The following is a 15,413-nucleotide window of genomic DNA, read 5'->3' on the forward strand; positions in this document are numbered from 1 at the left end:
ACTTGTTTTCCTTCAGTATCACGTTAGTATTTTTACGATTGATCATTTACTTTATAGTTTTATACAATAGAGATAAGAGAACTAAATAAACCCTTTATGATATACAAATACCGTAATTAAAAAAATGTGATAATAAATTGAACCCCCCCCCCCCAAAAAAAAAAGCAATTTTAAAGGGTTGGGATGAAGGCACAACTGTGCAAGCCTTTCCTTTTAAAAGGAAACTTTATTGAAATTCATCCCATTTTTTTCATTCCAGAGTGTGTTTTACTTTCAGTATTGAAAGAAACCATTTTTTTTAATTTGACATGAAAAATATGCATGTAATATTACTACATTAAAATATTAGTCCCTTTTGTTACTATTTGTATATTTGTTACAATTATAACAGACTTTGATATTTCTATCATCTTCTGTTACTGACTACAGTTAAGTGACACAAACAGAACACAGTACAGTCATGTCACATACTGTATGTGTATTTAAATTCGCGGAAGCAAATTTTCGCGGAAAGGTCCATTTTGGGGGTATATACAAATATTCGCGCTATTTTGAATTCGCGGAGGTGACTACCGTAAATCATAAATTCGCGTACACCAATCAGGTTAAAAATAAGGGAAATTACTCTTACACGATTAGGTCATGGTTTTCGCAAGCAGCCTTCTTTCATTTTACATACTTTTACTGTAATCATTGTGGGACTTCACAGTTATTTTCAACACCTGGTGTCAAACAATACGCTATTGTACAGAACAAAGACATTCAATTTGTCTAGCGGACAGATTATGGCAAACAAAAGAATGTCCGTTAACGTGCGTGATTTTTCACAGTTTTAAACAGCACTGAATGAGACCATAATATTTTCACCAATTTTGTTAAACTGTTAACTGAGTAATTGTGTTTTGTTTTCCATGTTTTCATCGATTGGAATCGTTAATGTTTGTGTTATTTGGATTGTTTGTTTAGAAAAACAAAATATAATCTGATCAGATATCAAGACGTTTATGACTCAAACTATGAAATAAATAGCGTGATGCAATGTTATTGTTCAAACATGTATATACTTTTACATGAATCCGATTATCATATCGAAGTCAAACAATAATACACCAGCAAACTGATTTATATACAGAGCTGAATATTACATGTACAGTTTATACAACAGTAAAATCACTCTTTGAAAGCGCCACGGATACCAGGGCTTATGGCAGCCGTGAACACACTAATATACATTGTTCTATAGATGCGCGAAAATATGATTGTAAAGAAATTATTGGTGTAGAAATATTCGCGCTGAACATGAATTCTTGGATCGAATGTCACCGCGAAGATCGCGAAAATTTGAAGCCCGCGAATATTTCTACACATACAGTAACATTTACAAGTCTTGTTTGTATTCAATGGAATTACTTTCCTTACCAGGTAGGCATCAGTGAAAGCATTTTATATATTAAAAAAAATTCCCCTCTTTTTAATTATGGACATTGCATAAGATAAGTATAATTACGCAAAAAATGGTTGGAAAAAATCTACAATAGTATTTAATCTGAATATAACATGACCTGTGCGTAGGAATAATTTGGTAAGGTATCTGTAATGAGCACATTTTTTTTGCGCGGAGCTTCTCAATTGCTGCATTGCAGCAACATTTGTACTTGTTGGTTATAGTGATAGCCGTTAACATTGAACACGCTTTTCAACTTAGAACAGTCCATTAAAAGATGCAGGGAAACATTATTTCACTTAAATTGAAACTTATCAAGGCAACATCAATTCATTCTTATTCAGAAAATGGGGCTGTAAACAAAACCATGTAAAAGTATTTGCTTTGATAAATGAAACAGATATTAATAAAAGATGAAAATTTACATCATGCCGTAGAAATACTAGTTTTAACTTAAATTTGTAAATACATTCTTTTGTTTATATCCGTTGAACATAGTTTCAGCTTATTAACAAATTGGGTAAAATTCAAAGATGTAAGTGTGTAAAAAATTTCATCACTGTATGTCCTTGAACTAATTTCAGTTACTCAAGTATGCATGAGTAGGTCATCTCGTTTTTTGAAAATCCTCGAGATCTGGCGATTTCACTTCCTTCAAATTTTTAGAAAGTAATGAGAATGCAGTTTTAGAAAATATAGCTGACCTAAGTCTCTCAAGTGTGTGTGTTTTGTTTTTTGTTGTTGTTTTTTGTTTTTTTTGGCGGAAAATAAAAAGTATATCACAACACTGAACCTCTTCTGCTGTTGAAGTTTATATCGTAGAATGAACTGAACAAAATACGAAATTGTTTTGTGTGCTTCAACGTTTAACAAGGGAAATTATGAATAATATTAATGTAGTTCCGTTGTGTCTTATCGTAATTATTGCTAGTGTTTTCTTAGTAAATTGTGATGGGCAATGCAACTGTGCTGATTTAGCATTTACAAGGCAACTTCTTCAACAGGAAATGTTTGAAAGAAAACTTGAGATGAGTAAATTACGTTCGGAACTGCAGACAAAAGTAAATGGAGCTGAGTTGATTGAAACGGATTCAGTCAAAGGTAAAGTTCAATTCGTATATGTTTAATTTATCATTTATAAATTTATTATTTTGTTAAAGTATACATTAATGTTGATAAATTTAAGAGATGCAGATCTGTTCTACATCAAAGAAATGATATGCATCTGGCCAAACTTGTATGCATCGTCGGTGATATACAGGTATATGGGATTATATAGAAGCCAATGTTTTGGAAGCATACATGTACTTATTAGAAATTAGAATTATATTCTTTCATGGAATGATAATATGTTACTCGCGGTTTGCTTTTTCTTTTTATAATATCTGCCCCGCAAATGCGTAAATGAGCTAATACGTGTTGATGGATATGTTGTTGTTTTGTCCGATTACAGTATCGAAATGCAAATGTATCAGTAAATTTATAACACATTTGTATCCAACGTTAAAAGTAGTTCATACTACTCATGCTTTCTTGTAAATTATCTAAAACTGAGAGACTCAGTACAAGTTTGTTATACAAAAAAAAAACGAAAATGCTCTCTTATATACATTTAGATACAAATATCCACACACGATTAGAAAGACTTGAAGAGCAATTTGCTGAATTTATAAATGCAAGCAACGTTGAGCAAAAAGCTGAAACAGATGATGATGATAATAAGACAAAGCTAACCACTCAAAAGACTAGGGATTTTCAATCAAGAGTACGAAAGGTTATAAAACACGAGGAAGCTGAAAGACTAAAATTCATTGCAAGTGTTCAAAATGAAACTGAAAATGTGAATCGCAGTATTTCGCTTTTCATGAAAACAACTGATGCGTTTATTAAAGACCAAGTAAGTAAATGGTCTGTTTACTACAACCAATTTGGAAAGAATTACTCGCAGGAGTTTTCAGAATTTACAAGATCGGTTGAGAATAAGTTACAAAATCAAGCTACAGCAACAGAAGCAAGTGTTAATTACATCAATGACACCGTAGATGAGCTTAAACAAAATTTGTCAAGGAGATTGGATAGCATTATGGTCAATGTAAACGATAACATTAATGATAAAATCCTGAAAACCGAATCCATCCTTCAAGAAATGCAAGCAAATGTTACTGATGTAAGAAAAAGTGTAGAGAACGAATCGGTTGCCATAAGTTCCCTTGAAGCTAATGTTGGTGATGTAGAGAAAGTTGTTGAACATTTGAAAAATACAGTATCTGAGCTAAAAGAGCAACTGAAAGAACATATTAAAACTTCGGACAGGCGATTTAGCATAGTAGGCAAAGAAAGTAAGTCATGCATATGCTACAGTATGCTCAAATTTGTATTAGAAAATATTGATACTTGCTGCGCAATGTCTTTGTAAATGACATCACATAAAGTAGATGCATGTATGTTATGTTTAAAATTCTAGACAATATAGATGGTCACAATCTGAATAGTATAGTGTTATCAAAAACGCTGGTAGTTATTATTTTTTAAGACCAACTTTACTTCACCTGTTATAGGGAACGCAGCTTCCTATACATGGGTTTATTCATATTCAGTAACAATTTCATATATTTCAATAATTTATTTGAGTTGATAAAAATATTTTGCTCTACGATATTAATTTAAAAAATAGATCAAGTGCCATGAATACTTTTACTCATTTTATTACATTCCGAGTTTTCAGTTGGGACGTGCCATAGGATAGGATGGATACTACATGGAAAACAATGCTATAGAATTGGGACAGGCCTTACTACTTGGTTTAAAGCCAAAGTAAGTAAACTTCTCGTATTGTTCAAAGAAGAATATATTTACTTATAGCGGTTCAAATAGCTTGTACCTTTGACAAAAAAATCTAAGTTTACTAAAACAAATATTTGTATGTTTAATTTTAATGTGCTTCTTATGTCCGCGGCACCTTTTTTAAATGTGATAATATTTGTAATAAATATAAAAATTATAATTCTTGTCAATTTAGGCGCAACTTGTGATTCAAGCATAATAATCTTGACTTCACGTCTATAAGAAGAAACATTTTAAAAGAAAAATGTATCGATTGTATTATATACTTAAGCAAAGTCTCAATACCAAATTTGTTTGTTTGTTTTTGTTGTTGTTTCTGACGATAGATTCGGTTATATTTATAGAAAGAATGCGAGATATCTGGTGGCGATCTGTTGAACATAAAAGTAAAGAGGAGAATGATTTCATTGTAAATCATTTCAAGAAAATTATGCAAAGTTTGTATATAAAGATTTCATTCGTGCAGATGTAGGTCTTTTGAAAAATATCATTTTTTACATAAAGAAAACTATTTCTACTATCCGGGAATGGTGTTCAAATGTTTTAATTCTAGAAAAGAATTATTTTGAGTGTTTTACTCAAATGTCGGCGTGTTTCAATACACTTGATTACCTCCCCTTGAAGTAGGCCAATGGCATAATTGAAATAATCTGAATAACAAGAACATGACTTGACATATGATTTTACATTCTTTTGGTACATATCTCTAATTATTCTTAACATTTCACCTTGGATACCTATTTTATACATTTTGAGCCTCAATGGGTTTCTGTAAATACTATCAAAACATTTCATCATATCAACAAAAACTACTATAGACGTTTATTTTGATTTAAATAACAATAGAATAGAATAATATCAATTTTGAACGCCATTTTTGAAAACCAAATTGAGCATCAGATATAATACTGTTACTTTCACAAAATGTTTCAATTCTATTATTAAGCACACCCAGAACTGCCTTGAAAAAAATGAAACAAGCTAATTTCCGATGATAATATGAATAGCTGAAGCTACTGAATGCAAAAGAGAAATATCTGAGAGGGTAGTCCAAAAATAAATAATTATTATGAGTTTTGGCTCCGCCCACATTCATATCTATTTTTCATATTCGTTTTTCACAAATACAATGTATGATACATGTATATATTTGACTGATAAAGCACCATATTTCATGGGTAAAAATAAATAATGTGCACTATTACCACATTAAATATCTTATATAGACATGTCTATCTTTCAATATGGACACAATCATTCATTAAGGAAAAATTATTTTTTTAAATTAATTTTCACTATTTGTATATAAAATGGTACTTAACTTTTCCACTTTGTAGCTCTTTTACTTCCCTGTCATGTCTACATAAATTTTTCTATGCGGCAACATTTTGATGAAATTATGGATAACATTGTGCCACAAATTTCTGCATTTTTTAACCCAAATATTGTCTAAACTTGTCTATGATTGTTCGGATGATTTCCAGATCAATTACCAGGTACGTAACACTTTTTCAAAGCAGTCATACTCAAAGGAGCGATATAGGGTCATCATGGTTCTTCTTATTTGTTGCAAGAATAAAAATACAATTTGTGCTTTGCTTTCATTTCCAGGACCTTTCTGGATTGGAATACATGACACTCAAGAGGAAAACAACTGGCAGTGGGGCTCATCCAACTTGAATAAAAGACCTGGTGATTTCTTTAACTGGGCACCTAATGAGCCAAGCAATGCTTACAACAACGAGGATTGTGGCACTATACATGTTAACGGCCAATGGAATGACCGTACTTGTTCGGATTTATTACCTTTTATCTGTGAAGCAGATCCACAAATTGATTGACATGGTTCACATATATTCGCTGCTTTGACATTTTTATCAACATTTAAACAACATATTGTACATTATAGTTATTCAGATTGATATTATTTGTAGATGATAAACATTAGATTAAATAAATGCTTCGTTATTGCTGCCTTCCTCTGAACCTAAAGTATTCCTCGCTGAGTTGTTTGACAGTTGACATACACCCCCTCCTTTCCCCCTCCCCCCGCCACAGACTATCAAGTGCAACAGTACTCGTCAAAATTCGAGTTTTTTTTATGATTTATCAATATTTTCAGTGAAAATATTACACATTTGCGCCTTTGGTAACGGGATAGGCACGTTGAGATAAATAGTTTCCAATTTTCAAGTAAATACTTTTTGAGGTAAATGTATTTTTGACATTTTCTTTTCAAAATTAATTTGTTGCCTTTTATTTAAATATTTTTATTGAATTGAAAAATGAATGTAAATATATTTGTTTAAATTAAACAGAATTCTTACATTTCATATTTTTGCAAAAAGAATGTTTAACCTTTTGTATGCGTGACAACGTCTTATATTTATACTGCCAAAAATCTATTACCAATATTCTACTAAAATGATAACGGACATGATTTTGATTCAGTTTTGGAGACGGAACACATGGGGTAATTATGCATGAAACTAAAAGACGAAAGTGTGTGTTTGTTTTTTGTGTGTGTGTGTACCCTACTCATGACATATGGTAAACAAGTTTACACGCAGTACAAATGAACTGTTATGCCAGACGTACAATAATTTTGCCTAATATTTGATTAAGGACATATTATGAAGTATTTATATCATGTATATATAATGCATTATTTACAGTTTAACTAAAAGGAATAATTTTTCAACGTCCTGTGTGTCCAGTGGTTGTTTTTCGCTTTTTGGTTTTGGATACTAAATTACACTTGTTTTGTCTTTGAAAAAGGAGTTTTATATACATTTGTAGAATCAAATGCATTAAAGATGATACTAATAATAATAATAATAATAATAATAATAATAATAATAATATAATAATAATAATAATAATAATAATAATAATAATAATGTTATGATAATAATAACAATAATAATACTAATTGGTGCCTTACCGATGATCTTTCAAACCACTTGCCCCTCACCGCTGTGGGTTCGCATCCCGAGAGGGACTTTGGATTTATTCTTGTGAGGAAATTATCCAGCTAGCTGACGGAACGTCGGTGGTTCTTCTCAGGTGCCCGTTCGTACTTGAAAATATGCACGGAAGGGCACCTGAGATCTTTCTCCACCAGTAAAGCTGGAACGTCGCTAGACGACCTATATACTGGGTCGGTGACTCAATCAAACAAACAAACCTATGATACTTTGTGGCGGGGTACAATTGGTGTCTGTGTTTAATGAATGTCGCTCTCCTTTATTGGTCTGCCCTTGAATAATTTGGTCTTAAAATAACCTGATATTTTAATATGTCTAACTTTGCATTGAGACAATATAGTCAAAAGAGCATAAAAGATGCCCCTCATAGAAAACAAAATAAATAAAAGAATATTATTTCTATGCAAAGTTCTGTGTTTTTCACTAGCATATGTATATGCTTCTTGATTAGCCATTGCTTTAATTAAGTAACTACATTTTGCATTTCTACGATGACACATAGTTACACTACTTAATTTATCTCGTGACCACAAGGTTATATCTCATGACCACGACATAATTATCACGTTCCCACGATAAAAATGTACACATGTCCCCTCTGTCCCACCGTACATCTTACCGTATACGTTGCGTCAATTGTATACATCCTATATATATGAGACTTACAACATATAAAACAGAAGACAAACGCAAAAAATATAAGGTACAGATACTGAAAAAAAATCTACTTTTCTCAAAATCGGATATACGATCGGTATAACAAACAACATTATAATAGCTTATTTTCATTTGAAGTGTGACTTCTATGCCCTGTACGACAATTGGAGATATGTATGTCGAATTCTCTCATGTTTTGTTAACTCGTTTTTTGTATGTTTTGTACGGTGTCCTCGGTCGTCCACAAAATATCGTTAGTAACATGCGATAATTATCGCCTCTAAAGGTCGAAATTAAGTACTTAATTTCATATGTCTTAAATTTCGCTAGTCTCTCTGCAATTTATACTAGCGGAACTAGACCTCGCGTCGATAATAAATGCGTGAGGAATACACAACATACGAAAATCAAGACAATTTTAACATACGAAAACCAAGACAATATTTATCGAGGCGAAATTGTTAAATTTCGGTAAAAGTGTCCAAGGTATACAGAAAAGTTGAGAGACCAGAGAAATTTTAGACAAGCGACATTTAATACTACAATTTGCCCTTTAGAGGCGGTAATTATCGCGTGTTTATCAGCAAAATTGTGTGGACGAAATAGGACACAGTAGTTTTGAGCGAAAAAAAACTTAGAAATTTCAAGTGCATACATGCTTATGCAACGTGAAAAAATATCCCAAAATACGAGTATATCATACGGCTACTTTCTAGCGTAGTTAATTATAATATTTATATATTTATATTATCATTAATATACATATATAATATCCGTTGATAAAAGCATGACGTTGAATTTAATAGACTTACATGATTTAAATGTACCCATCTGATACAGGTTTTAATTACTTGTACCAATTTGTTTATTTGCAAACATTAAATACAGATATGCAAACGGCATTGTAATAGAAGCAATACTCAGTGCTAGATTGTTCAGAAAATTATTTCGACGTCGAATTGAAAAATATATATATCATTGTTTTTAATGAGAATACTTGATTTTTTTAATTGATATTCGAATTTACCAGGAGTTGTTTATAGTGATACTGTTAGATTTATGTAGCACTAGATTAACTTGAACTACACCGAGACAGACGAAATGACAAAGATCAATGTGGAAGATATAAATGTTGACCATATTTGGAGAACATTGGATCCGTGGGGAAAATACCAGTGGAAACAACTATCGTCATATCTCTTCATTTGTGTTTCCTAGGTGATTCATCAGCTAAGTATCGTTTTTATAGGTAAGCCACGAGTGTGCTTCTTTTTCGGTCGTAAGCTGTTTGTTTCCTATTTGACTTCCAGTAATTTCGCGGGATATTTACCGTCCTCATACCGGTACATGTCGGACAAATTTATCGTATGTTTTGATGCCAACACTATAAAGTGTTGAGAATTGAGTACCGCTCAAGCCGGTGCTAGGGTGCGTGAGGGACGTTGCACTTATTCATTATCCCTCATGTACAGACTCAATCAAACCGAGTCTGCAATTTTTATGTTATTTTGTTGTGATTAATGCTTCCGAGGGATCACTTTGTTTCCAGAATTTTGTATTTCACAACAGCAGGTGTCAAGTGCCGTGTGGCAGCCGTAAAAAGTTGCCCCGTACTTCACTTCAGTGTTTATATTTTCTGTCCTTCAGGATCATTGATGCAAACACTATAAAGTGTTGAGAAATGAGTACCGCTCAAGCCGGTGCTAGGGGGCGTGAGGGATGTTGCACTTATTCATTATCCCTCATGTACAGACTCAATCAAACCGAGTTTGCAATTCTTATGTTAATTTGTTGTGATTAATGCTTCCGAGGGATCACTTTGTTTCCAGAATTTTATCACTTGCAAGCAATAAAAATATTGTTGTAGTATAAGAACATTCGGACAGTAGTCGGTATTGTTAAAACAGGTGTACCACGGCCGAGTATATTATTTTAAGTATTAAAGATACTTTTTGTTTAAAGAAAAAAAGGAATAAAAACTAACATAGTGGCAAATGCCCGTAGCTCTATTTAAACAATAAGTAAACTGTCCCTTTCCCTTTTGAAATAGCGGTAAATGTCTGTATCTCTTTTGAATCAGTAACAAATGCTCGTATCCCTTTTCAAACTTTGATAAATGCATTCATTCTTCAATTACGTTTATATTGGTAAAAAATGAAAGTGAATTTAATTTCGTTCCCGGTTCATATTCATAAATGTTCTACTTTTAAACATACAAACCTTGCCATTTGCATGCATATTCGACCTAAAAATATGAAAAACTGTCCATGTACATAATTTTTCTACCTTTAAACATGCAAAATTTGCCATAATTATGCATGCATGTTCGAATTGAAATTTGCAAAACTGCCCATATACATAAATGTTCGACATTCAAACATGCAAATGTTCGGCCTTAGAATATGAAAAACCGTCCATATACATAAATGTTCGGCCTTAAAACATGAAAAGCTAAAAACAGAAATTTTCTACCTTTAAACATGCATACCTTTATATTTGCATCCATGTTCGACCTTGAAATATGCAAACCTGTCCAAACGTCCACCAAATAAATAACGTTAGACCGGATTACATGAGTATTGTCTTCAAGTTAGTATTTGTAAGCCGTAAAAATCGTCCATAATTAAGAGATATCCGGAATAGAGGGATAAATTATATAGCAAGAAAGTGAACAAGACCATATGTCCGGTCTAAAGAGGGTGGGTGGTCAGGATAACAGGTTACCGGTTAAGATAATTCAACAGTGTATGTATATTCGGGCCTGAGAAGATATACTTATATAATTAACTCCAAAACATCCTATTCTGACTTAAAGCAATGTATTCCATTATCGCAGAAATTTTAGAGCCTGGCGTATTCATACATTAATTGTCAGAGAAAAAAGAATACGAAAAACATGTATAATATAATATCTGAATCTTAGTAACTTTTTAAGCTTTGACCTTGACACCTGATTTTAAGATTTATGTGCACACTTAAAATCATACTACATATCATGGCTTATTTTACCTAAGAGATAAAAGATATGTCAAGTCAAATGTCAGTGAACTGTTTATTATAAATAAATGAACAAAATTTACCATGCTTATCATGTCCAGTCTTCCTATGTGATATTTTCTATGATACGTTAGCACCTTAGAAGCAAAAATTTGGCTTCAGTGTTGGTTGTTATTTTAGGTGTTAAAAATTGAGTATCGCTCGTGAGAACGGTGTCAGGGGGGCATGAGGGATGTTGCAATTTTTAATAATCCCTCAAGCACAGTCTCAATCAAACCGAGTCTGCAATTTCCATGTAATTTTGTTGTTATTTATGCTTTCGAAGGATCACCATTCCTTTAGATTTGTTCACCAATTAACGCAAATGATGATTGTTCAGTGAGTTTTGTGAAATAAAACATCATAGTACTTTGTCCTTGTAAATCTCAAATAAAATGCAATACGACATATTATGCTACTGGTATACACTAAATATAGTCCACTCATATAGGTTATGTCTCTTTTAGTAATCGCATGAATTTCATATGTATCATTATAGATCAATAGATTAAGGATGCCCGATTCGTTTCGTCCGGAAAGCATATAAGATTTCGGGTAACTCTATCCAGATTGTTCAATACCTTGCCCACTAATATGTGCCGTGTCGACTTTATACATATTAGATTGGCATCATGTTTTTTTTTTCATTTCTTAATAAACTTTGATATATCTATAATAATAAACTTTGATCATGACAACGGCATTCTTAATTGCACAAATGTGATATCAAATTCCAAAGTTTTTTTTATTATTTTTTGTTTAATAAATTAGTTAAAACAACGTACCAATTTAGGCAAAAACGTATTGAGCATTCATCATACAGTAGTGATATTAGATTGTAACAGATATAAAGTTTGTTAACAAGATAACTGTATCAAGGGAAGATTGTTAAGTAAATATAAATAGTAAGAGATATATGACACAATATGCCATATTACGTGACACTAAGTTATTTTTCTAAAGACTTAGTGGTCTGTCTACAAATATATGAATATCAAGTTCGATACTCTGCTGTGCTAGCTTAAATATACATATAGACTTAAACCAAACACTCCTGTGGTTCCGACTACTGCGTCAATTGAAAATAACTGGAGTCACTCCTATGAGGAAACTATGATTGTGATCCCAGTCAGTATCGAATCTTTGATCCTAACACCTATAGACCACAAGGTCATCTCTCCTTGTCATGCAATCTCAATCTATCGGGTCATGTCCCCCTAGCCTAGACTTAAGTTCTTGCACTTTCTTCCAATACAACCAAATAAACTTTGTAAAAGATATACTTTTATCATCCATGAGTAAAATATCTTAATTATCAGAAATTAATTGAAATCTATGAAATTCTAACTGAATAGGTCTAATTTAAGTAATTGGAAGCTGGTTCCCTGTACCAGGTTAAGTTAAGTTAGTAGTTTCTTTAAAAAGCTGCCAGGTTTTTTAATGACACTAGAGTTATATTCATATTTTTACCACCTATGGTGTGTAAATTTTTAAACATATCATTTACACTTTGTGAAAAGTCAAAAAGTGTGTATGTTATATTTACAAAAAAGACTTTGTAGCAATTATCAATATTTTCTGACATCGAATTTAAGCAGAGTATATATTCAATTATATCAAATAAAAACAAGCCATTTCATTACAAATGGTATGTTGAATAAATGGAGCAAATGTATGCCAAACAGAAATCTGATTAATTGATATACTTTTGACGTTTAAGGTCAAGGTCAGTAATGAAAGCAAGTTTATCTGATAGGTTGACCAACCTACATCACTTTCTGGTATCTCACACACCACTGAAACTATCTCTGTCTAGGTAACATGTTTATCAACATTATCATTGTTTATAAACAGATTAGTATCATATAAGCAATACAGAGGACAACCAAATAAAATATTTGAAACAAGTAAAAAATTGCTGGGAAATGCAGCAATATGATTGTCACGGCGAAAAAAAAAAAAAAAAAAAAAAAACAACCCCCACACAAAAAAAAAAAAAAAAAAAAAAACCAGTTAAATATATTGATAAGGTATCTCCAAATAGCATTGTTTTGAATTGACATGTTAACTTGTTAAGAAGGTTTTAAAATATCATAATCATGTAACTTGTTACAAGAGCCATGTTATATGTAGTAGAGCAGAATAATTATCATTCTTGTGTACTGCATACCTCTCGAGTGAGATTTATCCACCTATGAAGGTTCATGTTGATATCTCAAAGGCCTTTGTAGTTATGCTCTGGACAAAATTAAGTATGAAAAATAACAAAGGGCAATAACTGAAAAATAATGCACGGTAGGTTAAATGTCTTGTGTGCTGCACTCCTCCTCAATGAGATCTATCCACCTAATAAGTTTCAAGTTGATACCTCTAACACCTTTTTGAGATTATTATTATTATTATTATTATTATTATTATTATTATTATTATATACCACATTTCTATAGCACTCTTTTCATAAATAATAAATGTTCAAGAGTGCTTTACTTAAATAGCTGCCGGTTTCTTTTTGCCGCGCCAGTTTTTGGCAAATTCAACCCCTATTTTTACGCGCTTTTAAAAAATTAAAACTATCTTAAATTGTCATATTTACTAAAAGGTTTAAAAGTTAATATGTTTTGTTTTTCTATCTTTAATACTTTTTTTTAAAAATGCATTTAAAGTTTGCATTTGCCATGGCAAAGTGTGTTTTGCCATGGCATTTCGGCATTTTGCCATGGCAAATAATTTGCCATGGCAAATTAGAATTGCCATGGCAAGGTTTTTCCTACTTTTGCCATGGCAAATTTGCCATGGCAATTATTTTTTTAAAATATCACAAAACTTTCTAAAACTTATCCTATGACATGTTATTGGTCGTATTGTTATGTTTTTATTGTAATCTCTAATTTTTTTCATTTTGCCATGGCAAATTTTTGCCATAGAAATGCCATGGCAAATTTCTGCCATGGCAAATTTGCCATGGCAATTCCATGGCAAAAATTTGCCATGGCATGTCCATGGCAAAAATTTGCCATGGCAATTGCATAAAAGTTTGCCATGGCAAAATATTATCAATAAAAAAAAACATTTTTTTTTTGAATTTTTTTTTTATAAATTTATACATGGAAAATGACATATTGAGGAATATAATGTTTAAAATTTTAAAGTTTACGCAAAGAATATCTTTTCAACCACGGGTCCTATTGATTAGAATACATTGTATATGACATTTTAAAATGACAATAATTATGAGATCAAGGATCAAATATAATCATTTATGCTAAATAATAATAATAAAGCTTGAGTGGTAGTTATATAACAGTGAAAAATAAGAATCCCTAGAGAAAGCCCAACACTGCAAATTTGAAAATTTGAGCCTGTTCATGGACGGTACTGGTAGTCCAGAGGTAGGACGCGCGCTTAGGGATCGAGAGGTCCTGAGTTCGAGCCCCACCAGGGGCACTGCTAATTTCCTTGAGCAAGAAATTTACCTGCGATTGCTTCACTTCACCTAGGTGTAAATGGGTACCTGCGATGGTGGTATAATTCCGGTGCGCCAAAGTGTCGACTGCACTAAGCGGAGTTAAAAGACTCCCTAGGGATATTGATAGATAGATATCAGTAGCCCGATGACCAGGGGCAATACTAGTAGCTGTAAAGTCGGTGAACGTGCGTAAGCATGAAACTTAGACTATAAAATGCAATTACTTTACTTTTACTGGTAAGTGCAAATTACCGTCAACGTCCCCTAGCACCGGCTTAAGCAGTATATAACATTTTAACATAAACTAGTAAATTTAGAATGTTGAAACATCCGCATATGTGTTCATATGGTGGTTATCATGGAACCTTTAATGTGACACGTTAGTACCATTCCATGAAAAGCGGCATATTACAATATGCTTATAATAACATAAATAACAGACTTTACTTGTTAACTATATATAACTTTTAAACACCATAATTTTGTATGAATATGTGCAATTACATTTTTTGTTTCCGGTTTCTTCTAGTATCATGCAGCCTGCGTGATAAAGGACTGCTAAGGAAAGACAAGGAAATGATGGGAGATGCATTGGTACAAATGTTATGGAGGGCACCCTTATAACCTTGTTATTTGTAAAATATTCCGTTAACGCAACAAGATCATCTCGAGCAAACAGGACGTTTCGCCCCTAACCAAATCGGCCCTTAACAACTGCTAGTCCCAAAAATGCGCAAATTCTTGGTATAATGAGTAATGAGTGTATTAATTTGCTATCCAAAGGAAAATATAGTCAATCTTTGTAAAATATTTAAGTATCATTTATAAAATGGTCTGTGGAATGTTTTAATTTTCAATTTTATTCTGATGGTACTATATTTACCAGGATTGGCAGGAGTTTAAGAATTAAGTGGCCCATCATTAAATCATACGGAATCAATCCTGCGCGAAATTATCATTCTTTTAGGATAGTAACCTC

The 15,413-nt window shown here is 32.2% G+C and overlaps 2 protein-coding genes across 2 annotated transcripts; both read left to right on the plus strand.

Moving 5' to 3' along the window:
* Positions 1–2,201: 2,201 nt before the first annotated feature.
* Positions 2,202–3,860, plus strand: LOC132719513 (uncharacterized). The gene is made up of 2 exons (XM_060703283.1): positions 2,202–2,545; positions 3,061–3,860. Exons 1-2 carry the CDS (start codon positions 2,326–2,328, stop codon positions 3,858–3,860), a joined length of 1,020 nt encoding a protein of 339 aa, XP_060559266.1. The 5' UTR covers positions 2,202–2,325.
* Positions 3,861–4,171: 311 nt separating this feature from the next.
* LOC132719514 (lactose-binding lectin l-2-like) lies at positions 4,172–6,198 on the plus strand. Its single transcript, XM_060703284.1, has 3 exons — positions 4,172–4,258; positions 4,633–4,725; positions 5,900–6,198. The coding sequence occupies exons 2-3, from the start codon at positions 4,638–4,640 to the stop codon at positions 6,127–6,129; spliced, it is 318 nt and encodes a 105-aa protein (XP_060559267.1). The 5' UTR covers positions 4,172–4,258; positions 4,633–4,637; the 3' UTR covers positions 6,130–6,198.
* The last annotated feature ends 9,215 nt before the right edge of the window (positions 6,199–15,413 follow it).

Source organism: Ruditapes philippinarum, unplaced genomic scaffold (genome assembly GCF_026571515.1).
Source record: "Ruditapes philippinarum isolate M1 unplaced genomic scaffold, ASM2657151v2 ctg3644_1_1_1_1, whole genome shotgun sequence".
In the NCBI taxonomy this organism is placed as follows: domain Eukaryota; kingdom Metazoa; phylum Mollusca; class Bivalvia; order Venerida; family Veneridae; genus Ruditapes; species Ruditapes philippinarum.